Source organism: Artemia sp. Qi Xiang Cuo, chromosome 8 (genome assembly GCF_049724085.1).
Source record: "Artemia sp. Qi Xiang Cuo chromosome 8, ASM4972408v1, whole genome shotgun sequence".
Classification (NCBI taxonomy): Eukaryota; Metazoa; Arthropoda; class Branchiopoda; order Anostraca; family Artemiidae; genus Artemia; species Artemia sp. Qi Xiang Cuo.
In genome coordinates, this window is record NC_142801.1 from 28,861,817 (window position 1) to 28,880,248 (window position 18,432).

Here is an 18,432-nt window from a genome sequence, read left to right on the forward strand (position 1 = left end):
TCTAACCCACACATGTTAAATTTTATGTTTCAATCCTGCTGCTTTGGCTATTACTCCTCCTAGCTGTAGTCGTAACCTACCATAAAATTTGGAAATCTCTAGCTTCATAAAAAGTAACCATCCTTCATCCACAACATTTCAAAATAATGAAATATAAAACAATGTCTTTGTAAAATAAATAGATCAGTACATTAGTCGAGAACAAGTACCACTCTAAACAATAATACCTTTGTGATGTACATCAAAGATAAGTGGATTTTCAATATCTTCTTCAATTTCCATAGTGTCCTCACTTCTGACCATAGGTGGCTGAGGGGGAGTTGGAAGCAATGGCTCTTTAACATTGTTGACAAAGCCTGTGCTGGTGTCTTTCATGGATATCCATTGTTGGGCAAGAGCTGCCCAGTCAACTAGAAAAGAGTAGACATGTTACAATAAAGATTGGTTAATCTTCTAAAAATATGTGTACACTTAGCTCAGGCTATAACCAGTTTTACACCTAAAACAGTTAAAATACAAAAGGTATTTTAAAGATTTTCACCTTATTTCTTTTCTTCTTGAGAAGAAGAGCATTACTGTGAAGAGCATCACTCTGAACAGTTTCATGCAAAGCTTTTTGACAAAATTTAAACGTTTCGTTTATTTGACATACACCTGGCAACAAGCAAAGACATGTATAGGCATGTCTTCTATGCAATATTCTAAGCACTGGGATTAGAAAAGCATGAGATCACCTTCTCAAAGCATGATTTAGGCTCTGAATCCATTCCTGGAAGTTTTCTTCTCCAAAGTTAACTACATCCTAGAATAGCTAAGATCCCCTTATTTTTTTTTCAAATTGGCCTTACTTTGCATTATGGACGAACTGATAGTGAGAAATAAGGGTTAAGGCAGTTTATCATAGGCAATCGCACTGCCTAACTAAAGAACGATGTTGGCACAATGTATTACTTATTATTTTTTTTTTCTTTAAACCAGGGCTCTTCGTATCGAAGGAGTAGTCGTAGAAACTTTCAAAAGGGCTAATTCGATTGGAAGGCAACTAACACCCCTTTAGACCAGACTAGGGCACTTTAGACGCCCACGCCCACCATTTCCCCAAACACATCCAATAAAAATTTTGAGATAGCCATTTTGTTCAGCGTAGTAGATTTCCAGATAGAAATTATATTTTTGAGGAGGATACTCCCCCACAGCCCTCAGGGCAAGGGTTATAAGTTATGCCCTCGGGGTATATAAGGTTTTTAAAGAAAGCATTGTCGTAGAAACTTCAAAAAGGGCTCATTCGATTGGAAATTCAAAGGGCTAGTTCCCTTTTTAATAGTCGAAAGTGATTGGAGGGCAACTAACCCTCCTCTCATGCCCACCTTTCCCCCAAACACATCCAATAAAAATTTTGAGATAGCCATTTTGTTTGACGTAGTTGAAAGTTCTGGAAATTCGGTCTTTGAGGATGACAACCCGCCCACAGCCCTCAGGGTAAGGGTTGTAAGTTATGCCCTAGGGGCATATAAGGTTTTTTATAGAAAGTGTTGTTGGTAGAAACTTCAAAAAGGGCTCATTTGATTGGAAATTGAAATGGCTAGTACCTTTTAATAGTCGAAAGTGATCTGAAGGCAATAAACAGCTCTTCCACGCTCACCATTTCTCCTAACACATCCAATGAAATTTTTGAGATAGCCATTTTGTTCAAAGTAATTGAAAGGTCCGGAAATTAGGTCTTTGAGGATAACACTCCCGCCACAGCCCTCAGGGTAAGAGTTGTAAGCTATGCCCAGGGGTCATATAAGATTTTATTGAAAGCTTTGTTGTAGAAACTTGAAAAAGGGTTCATTCGATCAGAAATTTAAAGGGCTAGTGCCCTTTTAAATAGTCGAAAGTGATTTGAGGGCAACTAACCCCCCTCTCATGCCTAACTTTTCCCCAAACACATCCAATCAAAATTTTTAGAAAGCCATTTTGTTCAACGTAGTTAAAAGTTTTAGAAATTAGGTCTTTGCGGATGATAACCCCCTCAGAGCCCTCAGGGCAAGGGTTGTAAGTTATGTCCTGGGGGCATAAAGGTTTTTATAGATAGTGACGTTGTAGAAACTTCAAAAAGAGCTCATTCGATTGGGAATTAGAAGGGTTTGTCCCCTTTTTAACCGCCGAAGGTGATAGGAGGATAACTAGCACCCCTCTAACACCCATCATTTCCCCAAACACATCCAATCATAATTTTGGGATAGCCATTCTGTTAGACATGGTTAAAAAGTCCGGAAATTATGTTTTTAACGATGACAATCCCCCCACAGCCCTCAGGGCAAGGGTTGTGATTATGCCCTGGGGACATGTAAGGTTTTTTTTTTTTTATAGAAAGCGTTGTCGTAGAAAATTCAAAAAGGAATCATTCGATTGGAAATTGAAACGGCTAGTGCCCTTTTTAATATTCGAAAGTGATTGGAAGGCAACTAACACCCCTTTAGACCAGGGCACTTATTTATTTATTTTTTTCTTTAGACGAGGGCACTTCGTATCAAAGGAGTTGTCATAGAAACTTCGAAGGTTCATACGATTGGAAATTAGAGTGGCTTGTGCCCTTTTTAATAGTCGAAACTGATTGGAAGGCAACTAACACGCCTTTCACGCCCACCATTTCCCCAAACACATCCAATCAAAATTTTGAGATAACCATTTTGTTCAGCTTAATTGATTTCCAGATAGAAATTATGTTTTTGAGGAGGACACTCCCCCACAGCCCTCAGGGCAAGGGTTGTAAGTTATGCCCTGGGGGCATATAAAGTTTTTATAGAAAGCGTTGTCGAAGAAACATCAAAAAGGGCTCATTTGATCAGTAATCGAAATAGATAGTAATTTATTTGATTATCTAAAACTTTCCGAAGGCAACTAATACCCCTTCAACGCCCACCGTTCATCCAGAAATAACTAATCAACATGTTGAGGTAGCCATTTTGTTTAAAATGCTTATAAGTTCAAGAAAATATATCTTTGAAGATGACACTCCCCCCACAACCCTCAGGCTAAGGATTGTAAATTATGCCCTCGGGGTATATAAGGTTTTTTATTGAAAAGTTTGTCGTAGAAACTTGAAAAAGGGCTCATTCGATTGGAAATTCAAAGGACTAGTGCCATTTTTAACAGTCGAAAGTGATTTGAGGGCAACTAACCCCCCTCTCATGCCTAACTTTTCCCCAAACACATCCAATCAAAATTTTTAGAAAGCCATTTTCTTCAATGTAGTTAAAGGTTTTAGAAATTAGGTCTTTGAGGATGATAACCCCCACAGAGCCCCCAGGGCACGGTCTATAAGTTATGCCCTCGGGACATATAAGTTTTTATAGATAGTGACCTTATAGAAACTCCCGAGAGGGCTCATTTGGTTCGATGTTAGAATGGCTATTGCCTTTTTTAGCAGTCGAAATCGATCGGTAGGAACGTAGCACCCCCTTCACACCCACCATTTACCCAAATACATTCAGTCACAATTCTCAAAAATCCATTTTGTTCAATATAGCTAAAAATTTTAGAAATTAAGTCTTTGAGGATGACAATCCCCCCCAGCCCTCAGGGAAAGGGTCGTGATAATGCCCTGGGGGCATGTAAGGTTTTTTGTTTTTTTTTTATAGAAAGCGTTGTTGTAGAAAATTCTAAAAGGAATCATTTGATTATAAATTGAAATGGCTAGTGCCCTTTTTTATAGTCGAAAGTGATTGGAAGGCAACTAACACCCCTTTAGACATGACTAGGGCACTTTAGACCAGGTCACTTATTTATTTATTTTTTCTTCAGACCAGGGCACTTCGTATCAAAGGAGTTGTCATAGAAACTTCGAAGGCTCATTCGATTGGAAATTAGAGTGGCGTGTGCCCATTTTAATAGTGGAAAGTGATTGGAAGGCAACTAACACCCCTTCCACGTCCACTCTTTCCCTAAATACATCCAATCAAAATTTTGAGATTGCCATTTTGTTCGGTGTAGCTGATTTTCAGATAGAAATTATGTTTTTGAGGAGGACGCTCCCCCACAGCCCTCAGGGCAAGGGTTGTAAGTTATGCCCTGGGGGGATATAAGGTTTTTATAGAAAGCGTTGTCATAGAAACTTCAAAAAGGGCTCATTTGATCAGAAATTGAAATGGCTAGTGCCCTTTTTAATAGTCTAAAGTGATTGGAAGGCAACTAATACCCCTTCCACGCCCACCATTTATCCAAACATATCCAATCAAAATTTTGAGATAACCATTTTGTTCAAAGTAGTTGAAAGGTCCAGAAATTATATCTTTGAGGATGAAATTCGCCCCACAGCCCTTATGGGAAGGGTTGTAAGTTATGCCCTGGGGGCATATAAGGTTTTTTATTGAAGGGTTTGTCGTAGAAACTTGAAAAAGGGCTCATTCGATTGGAAATTTAAAGGCCTAGTGCCCTTTTTAACAGTCGAAAGTGATTCGAGGGCAACTAACCCCCCTCTCATGCCTAACTTTTCCCCGCACATCCAATCAAAATTTTTAGAAAGCCATTTTCTTCAATGTAATTAAAGGTTTTAGAAATTAGGTCTTTGAGGATGATAACTCCCTCAGAGCCCTCAGGGCAAGGGTTGTAAGTTATGCCCTGGGGGCATATAAGATTTTATAGATAGTGATGTTGTATAGAAAAAAAAAATTTTGAGATAGCTATTTTGTTCAATATAGTTAAAAGTTTTAGAAATTAAGTCTTTGAGGATGACAATCCCCCCCAGCCCTCAGGGCAAGGGTCGTGATTATGCCCTGGGGGCATGTAAGTTTTTTTTATTTTATAGAAACCGTTGTTGTAGAAAATTCTAAAAGGAATCATTCGATTGGAAATTGAAATGGCTAGTGCCCTTTTTTATAGTCGAAAGTGATTGGAAGGCAACTAACGCCCCTTTATACATGACTAGGGCACTTATTTATTTATTTTTTCTTTAGACCAGGGCACTTCGTATCAAAGGAGTTGTCATAGAAACTTCGAAGGCTCATTCGATTGGAAATTAGAGTGGCGTGTGCCCATTTTAATAGCGGAAAGTGATTGGAAGGCAACTAACACCCCTTCCACGCCCACCATTTCCTCAAACAAATCCGATCAAAATTTTGAGATAGCCATTTTGTTCAGCGTAGTTGATATTCAGATAGAAATTATGTTTTGGAGGAGGACGCTCCCCCACAGCCCTCAGGGCAAGGGTTGTAAGTTATGTCCTGGGGGCATATAAGTTTTTTTTTATAAAGCGTTGTCATAGAAACTTCAAAAAGGGCTCATTTGATCGGAAATTGAAATCGCTAGTGCCCTTTTTAGTAGTCGAAAGTGATTGGAAGGCAACTAATACCCCTTCCACGCCCACGATTTATCCAAACATATCCAATCAAAAATTTTAGATTACTATTTTGTTCAAAGTAGTTGAAAGGTCCGGAAATTATATCTTTGAGGATGACATTGTGAGGAAGACATTCCCCCCACCCACAGCCCTCGGGGTAAGGGTTGTAAGTTATGCCCTGGGGGCATATAAGGTTTTTATAGAAAGCATTGTAGTAAAATTTAAATAAGAGCTCATTCGATTGGAAATTGAAAGGGCTATTGCCTTTTTTAATAGTTGAAAGAGATTGGAGAGCAAGTAATGCTCCTCTCATGCCCACCATTTCCCCAAACACACCCAATAAAAATTTTGAGATAGCCGTTTTGTTTAACATAGTTGAAAATTCTGGAAATTAGTTCTTTGAGGATGACAACCCCCTTACAGCCCTTAAGACAAGGGTTATAATTTATGCCCTGGGGGCATATAAGTTGTTTATAGAAAGCTTTGTTGTTGAAACTCAAAAAGGGCTCATTTGATTGGAAATTGCAAGGGCTATTGCCCTTTTTCATAGTCAAAAGTGATTGGAAGGCTTGACATTTTTATAGTAAAGATTGACGTGGATACAATATATTATTTTTATTATTTTTTCTAGACCAGGGCACTTTGTATCAAACAAGTTGTTGTAGGAACTTCGAAAAGGGCTCCTTTGATTGAAAATAGAAAGGGCTAATGCCCTTTTTAATAGTCGAAAGTGATTGAAGGGCAACTAGTCCCCCTTCCACGCCCACCCTGCTATTTGCCCATTAATAATAAATCAAAGAATAAAGAATAAATCAAAATGCACTGTGTTAATGCTAATTCCCAATAAGGCATCTCCGCAGTTTCCCAAGAACAACTGAGGGTATTATGTTCAAATTTTCGGGGCTACTTCTGCTCTTAAAATTTAACGAAATCAAAATAGCGTAAGTGTTTCCAAGCTATCAAAGAAAGTAAACAGATTTTTGTGAATGGTATCAAGTTTTGTATTTCAGGTCAACTAGAGGAGGTATGACACTAAATTAAACACTACTATTTGTGTCCAGATATTTAAAAGGGTGTATGTTGTTAAAAATTGCTGGAAAATTTTTTTCCAGCATACAAACAGCAGGCCAAACTATGAAGTCTTAAAAAAACGAAAAGTTTCAAGTATTATTTTCTTTTTCCCTGAAAAGACTATGTCAATATAAAACAAACAGAAAATAATTAAAAAAAAAACTTTTTCCACAAAATAAGCTTTTCAAAGAAAAGTAAAGAACTCCATTAAATCAAAAATGAGCAAAAACCAAATCAAATAATATGCCAAGCATGAAACTATCGCAAATCAGCATCGATAAATAAATGAAACCCAAAAGGAACAGAAATTACAATAAATAACCGAGTCAAACTCAAAACGAGCAGAAATTCACATGGGTAGGACTCAAAACCCCTATGCCTTCCCAAGGCCAGAACATAATTTGCACTTTGCTGAAAAAATATAATTTTTTTTACTTGTATAACTATAATAAATCAAATAATATTAACATTTTGATTACTAAATATCAGTATATGTATATTAAACTGATAATGTACATTCATTTTTGTTTGTTCCAGTGAAATGCAAGTTGTTTTCTGGCCCTGAGAAAGCATGGGGGTTGTAAGCCCTATTCATGCTAATTTCTGCTCGTTTTGAGTTTGATTCGGTTAGTTCTTGTAATTTCTATTCGATTTGGGTTTTATTTATTTATTGATGGTGATTTATGGTAGTTTTATGCTTGGTAGATTATTTGATTTGATTTTTTCACATTTTTCGTTTAATGGGGTTCTTTACTTTTCTTTGAAAACTTATTTTGTGGAAAAAGCTTTTTTCTAATTAATAAACAGAAAAAAAGACAACAAGAAAAAATATACTATTTGATTCTCCATTGAATGCTCTTTCAAAATATGAGTCACAGCTATTGCAATTGTATTCCGTCCCCCAGCCCCCCCCCCACCCGATGGGACCAGAAACAGTACTAAGCCATATACAAAAAATTTTTGACTTTCATTTCAAATTTGCTTTGTTTGACATCATTAACAATGAGACCAAGATATCATCATTGATGAGACCAAGATTGTGCCTTTATTTTGGTACCAAGACACTGCCTGTTCCCTGATTACATTCTAGCATCCCCAAACCCTACCTTCCTGCCTGCAACAGACCACCCCATATAAAATCCCAAAAAGTCCCCAAACTGACTCCCATCCCCACTAAACATGAAAGATATCGCAAGAGTTTCGTTTGAGTTGCATAATAGCCAGGAAAACTAGTCACTAATTTTATTGTTATCTATTGTTATCGGAACTGGGACATAATTGTGACAGCATTTATTGGAATGAACATTGAACAGAGAATCAAGTCAGGGTGGCAAATGTGGCCCAACATTCTCATGATTATTTTAAATACGGAATGCATAATTATTACAATTTTGGAACATTATTCTCAACAAAATAGCACCAAAACCACAAATCTCAGAAAATAGAACATTACTCACGAATTTCAACTGCTAATCTCAGGAAATTTGATTTTGTGTGCACATAAATTGACAAGGTTTTTCTTGCTTTCCTTTATAATTATACTTTTCAATACTGCCCTGTTTTCAGATAGAATGAAAGCATTGCTTTTAAGATATAGTAATTTTAGCTAAAGGTTTAGCCATCTATTGCTTAGTGCTCAAATAAGCAGACATAAAAACATGTAAGCAGAAGATGGAATATCTAGAAGGAAGTTCTTGGCTGAATAAGCGGAATCACTCTATAGGAGTTATTTATGCCAGAGTGGGTAAGCTAATTCAAAATTTTAGCTTATAATAACATTATTACAAGCTATTACAAGAAAGTTCCACATCTACACTTGAACAAAAAACTTATCTCACGTGGAATTAATGGAGATATTGTGGGCTGGATCTCAGCTTTTCTTACAGATAGAACACAGATAGTGAGACTTTTTAGTAATAAAGGAGAATCAGTCCTCTGTGAGAGATGTGGAGTCATGAGTAATGTCCTGCAGGGTAGTCTTTGGACCTACCCTATTCAACATCTATATAAATGATATTTTTCAATTAACTAAAAATAACCTAACTCTCTATATGGATGACTCAAAATTGTTTGGTGCAGTCAATCATGAGTCACTACAAGCAGATCTTGACCATATTCAAAAATGGGCAGCAACACAGTACATGAGCTTTAATATAGACAAATGTAGTGTTATTCATTTTGGCAAGTCTAATCAAGAGTTAAAGTAGGCTATATTATAGTAAAGCCAGCTTTAAAACTCAAGAACTGTAGAGTGTGGATGAAGAAAGGGATCTTGGAAGCATTGCCGACAACCAGTGTAAATTCCATTCAAACTGCAAAAAGACTGTGTCTCATGCAAACTCTGTCCTAGCACTCTGCTTATGACACATAAGCTTACTTCACAAGAATCCCCCCCTAATTCATTTGCCAATTTCACAAAATATTAGCACTGAAAGGAGAGGACATTCAAAGAAGCTGTTTAAACCATCTGTCAAAACTCAACACCAAAAACAGTTTTTCTCCTGCAGTGTAGTAAACCACTGGAATAGTCAGTCAAATAAAACAGTCTCAGCATCCAGTAATAAACTTTTGAAGAAATCAGTGGATGCTGAACGGAATGGTGTTTCTTGGAGAGTACAAGTGGGATGCATTTAATTTTTAGTTATTCACATCATCAAGTATGGAGCATGTAACAGATCATGATGGATCTTAATTTGCTCCAAAGTGCAAATTAAGGTAATTATAGGGGGAAGATAATAAGGTAGGTAACCATTTATTAATTCTGCTTGTAGGTCAAAAATCAGATAAAAAAAGAAGAAAAATATACCACTTGACTTCACATTCAACACTATTTTCAAACATGATTACCACTGCCATTGTAATTGCATCTCAGACCCCCCACCCCCCAAATGGGCTATGTATAACCCTAGGCTACATACAAAAATAGCTGACTTTGTAGGTTTCATTTTATTGTGCTTAATTCTAATTAAATTAAATAAAAAGTTTATGCAACTGAAAGTAAGGAGCAACACTAAAACTTAAAATGAACAGAAATTATTATGCATATGAGAGGGGCAGCTCCCTCCTCAATAATTTGCTGTTTACACTAGAGTTTGACTTTTGTTGCATCAACAATTATAAAAAAAAACTTTAGTGCAAAGAGCAAGGTATTGAGGAGGGAACTTCCCCCTCATATGCATAATAATTTCTGTTTGTTTTAAGTTTTAATGTTGCTCCTTACTTTCAGTTGCATAAACTTTTTTTTTTTTATTTAATTAGAATTAAGCACAATAAAATCAAAACTACTAAGTCAGCTATTTTTGTATGTACCCTAGGGCATATTATTGACCTACAAATAAAGTGAACATACCACTAGATGTCATTTTTTTATGCTCTTCCTGTATATAATAACTGCTTTTCTTGCAAATTTAGTTTTAAGCCTTTTTTTCGGACCCTTGAAAATGATAATTTCTTTCTATTGTTTTTTTTTTGGTACTTGTCAATTAGCTGGAACCCACACAAGAAGTCAACTTTGGTTAATACTAATGAAATAAAACAAAATAGTATGAAAATATATTAGTTTACAAACAAATTTGGGCTATATATTTGTACATTAGGGGGGATGGGGGGGAGGCATAGCATATATTAAATGTGTAACCTAACCTAACCTAGGTACCTTTTTTTCCCCTCTTATGCTGGTGAATTTCCACAGAAAAGAGAAAGCAAGAGTAATAAAAAGAAATCTGTGTAGGAATTCTGGCAAATTCCCCCAGTGTAAAATTTCCCCTGTAAAGTTCATCCCCTGGAAACTTCCTTCCCCATGGAAAATATCCCAAGCAGAAGATTCACCACCCCCTCCACCAAAAAAATGTATGCATACTTCCCAAAAACAAATACTATATGTAAACAATGGGCAAATTTTATAACTTAAAGAACTTTCCCCAGGAGCTCTGGAGGGTCTTATATTTTATTACATAATTTTATATATTTGGAATCAGCATAACAAGCCAATTCTTTTGATATATTTGTTGATATCAAAACTGTGTTTTTTAGAGTTTCAGTTACTATTGAGCTGTGTTGCTCCTTACTTATAGTTTGTTACTACAAATGTTTCATAATTTCAGTATGACTGTTGACTGAACAATATTCAACTGATACAAGTTGATGACTATTGATAGACAAGATAGTGCAAAATCTTTTTACTTTCTTCCATCATTGCAAATGATAATCTTGCAAATAAGAATATTATCTTAACTTGCCATGTGAGTAAGCAAGATGGGTGTTTTCTCATCATAGTAACTGAATAATTGTGTGATAAAATTAAATGATTGAATTGTGAAAGAATGTCAATACATATGTCAGTGTAATTAAACCAAGAAAAACAAAATTTTTTCATGGTAAAAAAAAGATTACTCAGGCAATATGCAACTTATTTATTATTCAAAAGCATAACATAGGTCTAACTGTAACATAAATTCAAAAACATAAAAAAATGTAACATTTTTAAGACTGTAACATAAAAAGTAACCTTTTTCTTCAAACATACCAAAAATGGTATGAACATAACCTTGGAGTTTTTTCACAGGGTTATTTTCCAGGGTGGAGGGGTATTTTCAACTGGAGGTGTTTTTCCCAGGGAGCGGGGGGGGGGCGATGCCGGTTGCCCTTCAATCACTTTTGACTTTTAAAAAGGGCACTAAAACTTTCAATTTCCAGCAACTTACAGTTTTTGCATTTGAAAAGAAGCATTTTAGTTTGAGGGAATGTGATGGAGTGCATAAGGTACATGGAAGGCACATGGCTTTTCATTCATTTATAGTTATATTTAAAATAGCTGGAAAAATTTGTTTTTCATAATAAAGTTGTATGTAGATTTTTTTTATAAGTAAGCTAGTGTGTACAACCAATAAATTGTAAATCATATTTTAACTCCCCATTTTTAATAAAGTTTAATAAATCACCTTGTTTTTTATTGACATATTCCAATTTAATACTTAAGTTAGAATTATACTATACAATAAGATATTATTTATTTTCATTGTTACACTTTTTACTAGAAAACCCTGCACACCTTACTTTAAGGGCATAGGCTACAATTATATTGTGGTCTACCAGGGGGTGTGAGGGCACTGACGAATAGTTCACTTACCCCAAAAGAACGTCTAGGGTCAGCCCTGGTTTGGCATAAAATTATTATTTAGAATGTTAAAATCTTTTTTTTCTTTAGTGATAATGCTTTCAATATTACTGCAGAAATTAAAGTCATTGAAAGAGATAAAATTTGAAGCACATGGGATATAGCCAATGATGCAACAAAAGTTTCCTTGAAACGGTTCCAGTACGTGTAAAGGCTTTCCATAGCGATTCAGGATAGATGACACAGGATGTGTTTCTCAAATGAATGGAAGAAATATTTTATCCATGGTTAGTTGAAAAGGGTTACGAAAAGGTTGTTTCAACTATGGATCCAATAACAAATCAGCCAAAAAGGACAAATACCAGATCTGTCTACACAAATCCCATCATAACTTTAGAAGAGACAATTTTATGGCTTAAGGATAGGGAGATAGCAAAAAAGTGTACAGAGAATTGGGTATGTGTGAAATGTCATGGGTCAAAACAGGCACAAAGATGACTATTGGGTGGAATGCTCTCAAGAGGACTGTGGAAAACACTTCCATTCCTCACAAAGGATGCAAAAAGAACAATCAACAGGAAAGCCAGAGCCTGGAAAAGGTACAAGGAGAAATATCAGGAAAATTGGATAAGGTATGCAAAGGCTCAGAACCTTGCCTCCAATGTAGTTAAGAAATTGAAGTCTCAGCATGAGGAAAAGCTTGCCACAGATATCAAGGCAAATTCCAAATCTTTCCCTAAGACATGTTTCTGCCAAAAATCCTAACCGTCACACCATTCCTGACCTCAGACATAATGGCATAACCCACTCATTGCTAATAGATAAGGCTAATGCATTAAATACTCAGTTTGCCTCTGCCTTCACCATCCAATCTTGTTCAACTATCCCTGCAGCACCATCAAACTTAATATGTCATTCAATGCCAAAATTATCAATCACCAAAGATACCAAACACCAATCCAACAAAAAAATGCCCCAAAGATCATGCAAAAAATTACCATCTTATTAGCATCACTTCTGCAGTTGTAAAGGTACTTGAGAGATTTTTCAGTAGAGCTCTAATTCAGCACTTGGAAATCAATAATATCCTCACTTCCAATCAACATGGCTTCAGATTCTTAAGATCTGTTGACACTAATCTTATACACACATGTGAGTATGTTACATCATTATTGGATAATGATTTACCTGTCAACATGGTGCTCCTGGACCTCTCAAAAGCATTTGACAGGGTTTGCCATGAATTCCTCATCACCAAACTAAAAGCAGCAGCTGTTGATGATGTTATTGTCCAGTGGATACAGAGTTTCCTTTCAGAGACAACACAAGTTGTAAGAGTTGATGACTCTCAAGGTGTCCCTCATTTCTCCTTGTCAACAACAGCTTTAAGCAGCATTCCCCAAAGGACCATTCTTGGGCCAAGTCTCTTCAACTTATATATAAATGATGCACCCAATCTTCTCTCAAACCTCCTCACTCTTTATGCTGATGATTCAAAACTTGTTGGTAAATCAGCCACAACCTCTGACTGGCAATCTACTCAAAAGGACCTTAATATTCTTGGGACTTGGGCTTATACATGGCTCCTCTTGTTCAATGCTGACAAATGCCATGTAATCTACTTTGGTAATCATAACACAAATCAGCTATACCTTCCCCAAGGTAACCCCCTTTTTGCAGTCTCTGAAGAAAGTGATCTTGGAATCATTGTTGATTGTCAACTAAAGTTCAGCACCCATGCAAAATCTGTATTGCTGTCTGCCCTCTAATCTCTTGGAATGATCAAAAGAACTATCTCTAGCAGATGCCCAAGTGTGTTTATGAAGCTCTGCCTAGAGGTTGGAATGTCCCTGGCATCACCCTATTTCAAGAAGGACAAAGAAATTCTAGAAAAATTTTAATGAAGAGCAACCAAAATGGTCAAAGGCCTTAAACAAATGCCATACAAAGACCATTTATGTCACTTGAAGCTTCCTACTCTTGTATTCTGGACAAAATGTGGTGACATGATAATGATCCAAAAAAAATATTTCCAAAAATGTTCTCCCTTGTCTCCTTATTCCCCCAGAGCATTCTATGACTAGAGGTCATCCCAAAAAGATTTTCAAGCAATTCTCCATAGTCCAAGAAAGTAAGCTATTTTTTCAGCCAACAAGTAACAAACTTGAGGAATCTACTCTGAAAATACAGTGGCTGCTGATTCAACAGGTGCATTCAAGAAAAATCTAGACAAAGAATGGCTACAGCAAGAGTTCCTTTATCGCTGGGAATCTGCTGAGTCCTCAGCCCAAATTTAGCAAACAACCCATAGAAGTCATAACAGAGCATTACAAGGATGAAAATCCTTAATTTCACTCCAAGCTGCAATTTAAGGTATATATTTGTATATTGGCAGATGGTTGTGGGTAAAGAATACTGGATTTGCAGTCAACATATATTAGTTATAATAGGCCTAAGTATTATTTTTTTTTTTTTTTTAACATGTTTCCTTCTCAATAGCCCCTAAGCTAGACCTTTAACAAAAGATATTTTATGAATTTTTACGAGGTGAAAACTGTGTTATTATAATGTTAAGTTTTTTCACTGCACAGTTTGCCAGCTAGGGTGATACCTACCTTGGTCATGTTGTAATTCTTTGCAAATACTTTCTTGGGCTTGCCAATCAACCCATGATTGACTAGGGACTCCACCCTTTGACTATTGGAAAAAATTACTTTATAAACTTATATAGAATGGTACTATCAAATCTCCTTATAATTAGAAACATTTTAGTCATCTAGTTGGAAAATTTGGCCCAACTGTATAGGAGAAATACAAATTGGCCAACTAGTTGTATAATAGCTTCTCCCCAGCAACACGTAATTTGCCAACTAGTTGACAATAAATGTTGCCCCAGCAAAACTTTCATTTTCCAACTAGTTGACTAGTAACTTTTCCCCAACAACACTTAATTTTACCAACTAGGCAGAAACAAACATTGCCCCAGAAAACAATTCATATTCTAACCATTTGACTAATCATAGTTAGAATTTATTCTGAATAGCATAAAATATGTTAATATTATAGGGTTCTTTCAAATTTAATTATCACTATTGTGTTACAACTTCCATCCCTCTTCCTGTCTCCCTCTTAATGGGAGATTTACTTTGAGTTATATATTGGGCTTTGAATCCAGGGATTTTTTGTTTTAATTCCCAGGATAATTAGTCTTATACCTAGTCCCAAAAGTGAGATTGAATTTGTCAAAGCTTGGAGGATTGTTCCTCCTGTCTGTTTAAAGAAAATAGATGCATATTTGAAGTTTTGTTCATTTCTATCTTGCATTTATTGGACATAAATTGTGTATGTTTCTTCATTTATCTGTCTTTGTTTCTTTTCTGGAGGAATATTTTTGTCTCATTTTTAATTAATTTTCCCAGCTACTTGACTAATAACTTTTCCCCAGCAACACTTAAATTTGCCAACTAGTCGACAATAAATGTTGCCCCATCAAAACTTTCCTTTTCCAACTAGTTGACTAATAACTTCTCTCCAGCAAAACTCAATTTTTCCAACTAGTTGACTAATAACTTCTCCCCAGCAATACTTAATTTTGCCAACTAGCTGGAAACAAACATTGCCCCAGAAAACAATTTATTTTTGAACTAGTTGACTAGCAACTTTTCCCCAGCATTACTTTCTTTATCCAACTAGCTAGAAACAAACTTACCCTATAAACACTTTTGTTAGCCATCTATTTGGCAAATAACTTTTCCTTAGAATAATTTCTTGGCTAACAATGTGACATAAAGAAAAAACGAAAAACATACTATTCCTGGTCCAACAAAAACTGGCAGTATGTGCTTTTAACAAATGCACTACAGCTAAGGTAAATCAAACAAGCTGAATTCAGGAGTAAATAGTCTTTAAGCCACAGAACTAAAAGTCTTCTCCTTCTATAAGTGAATATATATATATATATATATATATATATATATATATATATATATATATATAAAAGAACAACTGCAGAAATGGGCATCAGACAATAAATGGAACTTGGCAGGTTGCACAAAAATGTACATTTTTACATGAAATTGCATCTCTGTGAACCTGGGGTAAGACTATCTTGCAGAGTGTTGCCTAAGATTGGAAAGCACACTTATAGAAGGAGAAGACTTTTAGTTCTGTGGCTCCAAGACTATTTACTCCTGAATTCAGTTTGTTTGATTTACCTTAGCTGCAGTGCATTTGTTAAAATTACATACTGCCAATTTTTGTTGGACCAGGAATAGTATGTTTTTTTTTTCTCTTTACATCATGTTGTTAGCTAAGAAATTATTCTGAGGAAAAGTTACTTGCCAACTAGATGGCTAACAAAAGTGTTTATAGGGTAAGTTTGTTTCTAGCTAGTTGGATAAAGGGAGTAATGCTAGGGAAAATTTGCTAGTCAACTAATTGAAAAATAAACTGTTTTCTGGGGTAATGCTTGTTTCCAGCTATTAGAAAAAATTAAGTGTGGTTGGGGAAAAGTTATCAGTCAACTAGTTAGAAAAATAAATTAAATATTCTAAGAATGAGACAAAAATATTCCTCCAGAAAAGAAAGACAGATAAATGAAGGAACATACACAATTTATGTCCATTAAATGCAAGATAGAAATGAACAAAAATTCAAATATGCATCCGTTTTCCCTAAACAGACAGGAGGAATAACCCTCCAAGCTTTGACACATTCAATCTCACTTTTGGGACCCTGGCTTCAAAGCCCAATATATAACTCAAAATATATCACCCATTAAGAGGGAGACAGGGAGAGAGACAGAAGTTGTAACACAATAGTAACAATAGTGATAATTAAATTTGAAAAAACCCTATATTATTAACATATTTTATGCCATTCAGAATAAATTCTAACTATTATTAGTCAACTAGTTGGAAAATAAATTGTTTTCTGGGGCAATGTTTCTTTCCAGCTAGTTGGCAAAATTAAGTTTTGCTGGGGAGAAGTTATTAGTCAACTAGTTGGCAAAATTAAGTTTTGCTGGGGAAAAGTCATTAGTCAACTAGTTGGAAAATGAAAGTTTTGCTGGGGCAACATTTATTGTCAACTAGTTGGCAAATTTAAGTGTTGCTGGGGAGAAGTTATTAGTCAAATAGTCGGAAAATTAAGTTCTGTTGGGGAGAAGTTATTAGTCAACTAGTTGGAAAATGAAAGTTTTGCTGAGGCAACATTTATTGTCAACTAGTTGGCAAATTTAGATTTTTCCTATACAGATGGGCCAAATTTTCCAGCTAGATAACTAAAATGTTTTAATTATAAGGAGATTAGATAGTACCATTCTATATAAGCTTATAAACTAATTTTTTCCAATAGTCAAAGAGTGGATATCCAATTGACTACTGTCTTGCTGCCACATCTTTTTTGCCCAAGACCCTCCTAAACTAGAAACATTTAAAATTTCCTATTTCTGGTCTCTTTTCAGCTCTTTATCTTTTTCTCATTACTTGATCTTTTTTTATAAAATTCAGCCTAGATTCAAAAGCCCCATTTTTAGCCAATCCCACATTCAATAAGGACTTGGATGCTTCTTGTGCAAATTATCATTTTTAATACATTGGGTATGTGATGTCATGGGTCACAACAGGCACAAAGATGGGTCAATATCTACCAAAACATATTATTGAGTTAGGACTAAAGTGACTACACCATTCGATGCCTTTTTTTATACCGCTTATGAATATATTACGCATTTCTATCGGAAATGAATTTCAGCCCCCCCCCCGAAATATGCCCATTAAGGGTTAGGGTAGGTATATCCTATCTAAGGGGGGGGGGGGGGGGTGAAATTAATTTCCGATAAAAATGCTTATTATATTCGTAATAAGCATAAAAAAGGCATCGAATGGTGTATTCACTTCATTCCTAACTCAATAGGCCTAATATGATTTGATAGATATTGACCCAAAGATGACTATTGGGTGGAATGCTCTCAAGAGGACTTTGTCAATCAGGTAAAGAAGATTTAGACAGGTAGGCTATTTAGAAGACAAAGAGACAACTTTTTACTGTGAAAGTTGTCTAGACAATATGGATTAGGCCTTAAACATATTTTGGTAGGCTTTATTATCTCTAAGACACAAAAGAAATGAAGTTTGGTTAATGCTAAATGTAAATTGAATTAATAGACAAAACAAGAACCAGAAAAACAAGTGACAGGTGGTGGAATACATGGAATATATATAATTTGGACTATATATCTGCATATTGGCAGATGGTTGTGGGTAAAGTATACTGGATTTGCAGTCAACATGTTTTAGTTGTAATTACTCTGCATATAGCCTAATGAAACAGGCCAAAGTATTATTTTTTTAACATATTTCCTTCTCAATAGCCCCTAAGCTAGACCTTTAAAAAATAGATTTCATGAATTTAATGAGGTGAAAACAGTGTTATTATAATGTTTTTTTTCACTGCACAGTTTGCCTGCTAGGGTGATACCTACCTTGGTCATGTTGTAATCCTTTGCAAATATTTTCTTGAGCTTGCCAATCAACCCATGATTGACTACTGTCCTGCTGCCACATCTTTTTTTCTTTACCTTAGGCCCTTCTAGACTAGAAACATTTAAAATTTCCTATTGATGGTCTCTTTTCTGCTGTCTACCTATTTCTCTTTACTTGATCTTTTCTTCTAAAATTCAGCCTAGATTCGATAGCCCCGTTTTTAGCTGATCCCACATCCAATAAGGACTTGGACGCTTCTTGGGCGAATTATCATTCTTACTACTCGTGCTTGGGTCTTTCACACCTAGTGTTCGACCATACTATTAGAGCCGTACTAGTTTGTTTCCGTACGTCAGATGGCGGCGCATCACATCGTGCCACCAGCTGATGTTGATTTGTCTTGTTAGGAAGGATATTCAAATCAGTTCAAAATACCC

At 35.7% G+C, this 18,432-nt stretch overlaps 1 protein-coding gene across 3 annotated transcripts in view; it reads right to left on the minus strand.

Moving 5' to 3' along the window:
- The window catches only part of LOC148949307 (uncharacterized), a 61,938-nt gene extending 43,795 nt beyond the window's left edge, over nt 1–18,143 (minus strand). For all 3 annotated transcript variants that reach the window (XM_089093335.1, XM_089093336.1, XM_089093334.1), the window contains exons 1-2: nt 17,995–18,143; nt 228–410 (exon numbers count right to left, since the gene is read on the minus strand). In XM_089093335.1, the coding sequence (XP_088949461.1) occupies nt 228–410; nt 17,995–18,076 (265 nt within the window). In that variant the 5' untranslated portion in view covers nt 18,077–18,143. The remainder of the gene's footprint in view (nt 1–227; nt 411–17,994) is intronic.
- Nucleotides 18,144–18,432: the final 289 nt, after the last annotated feature.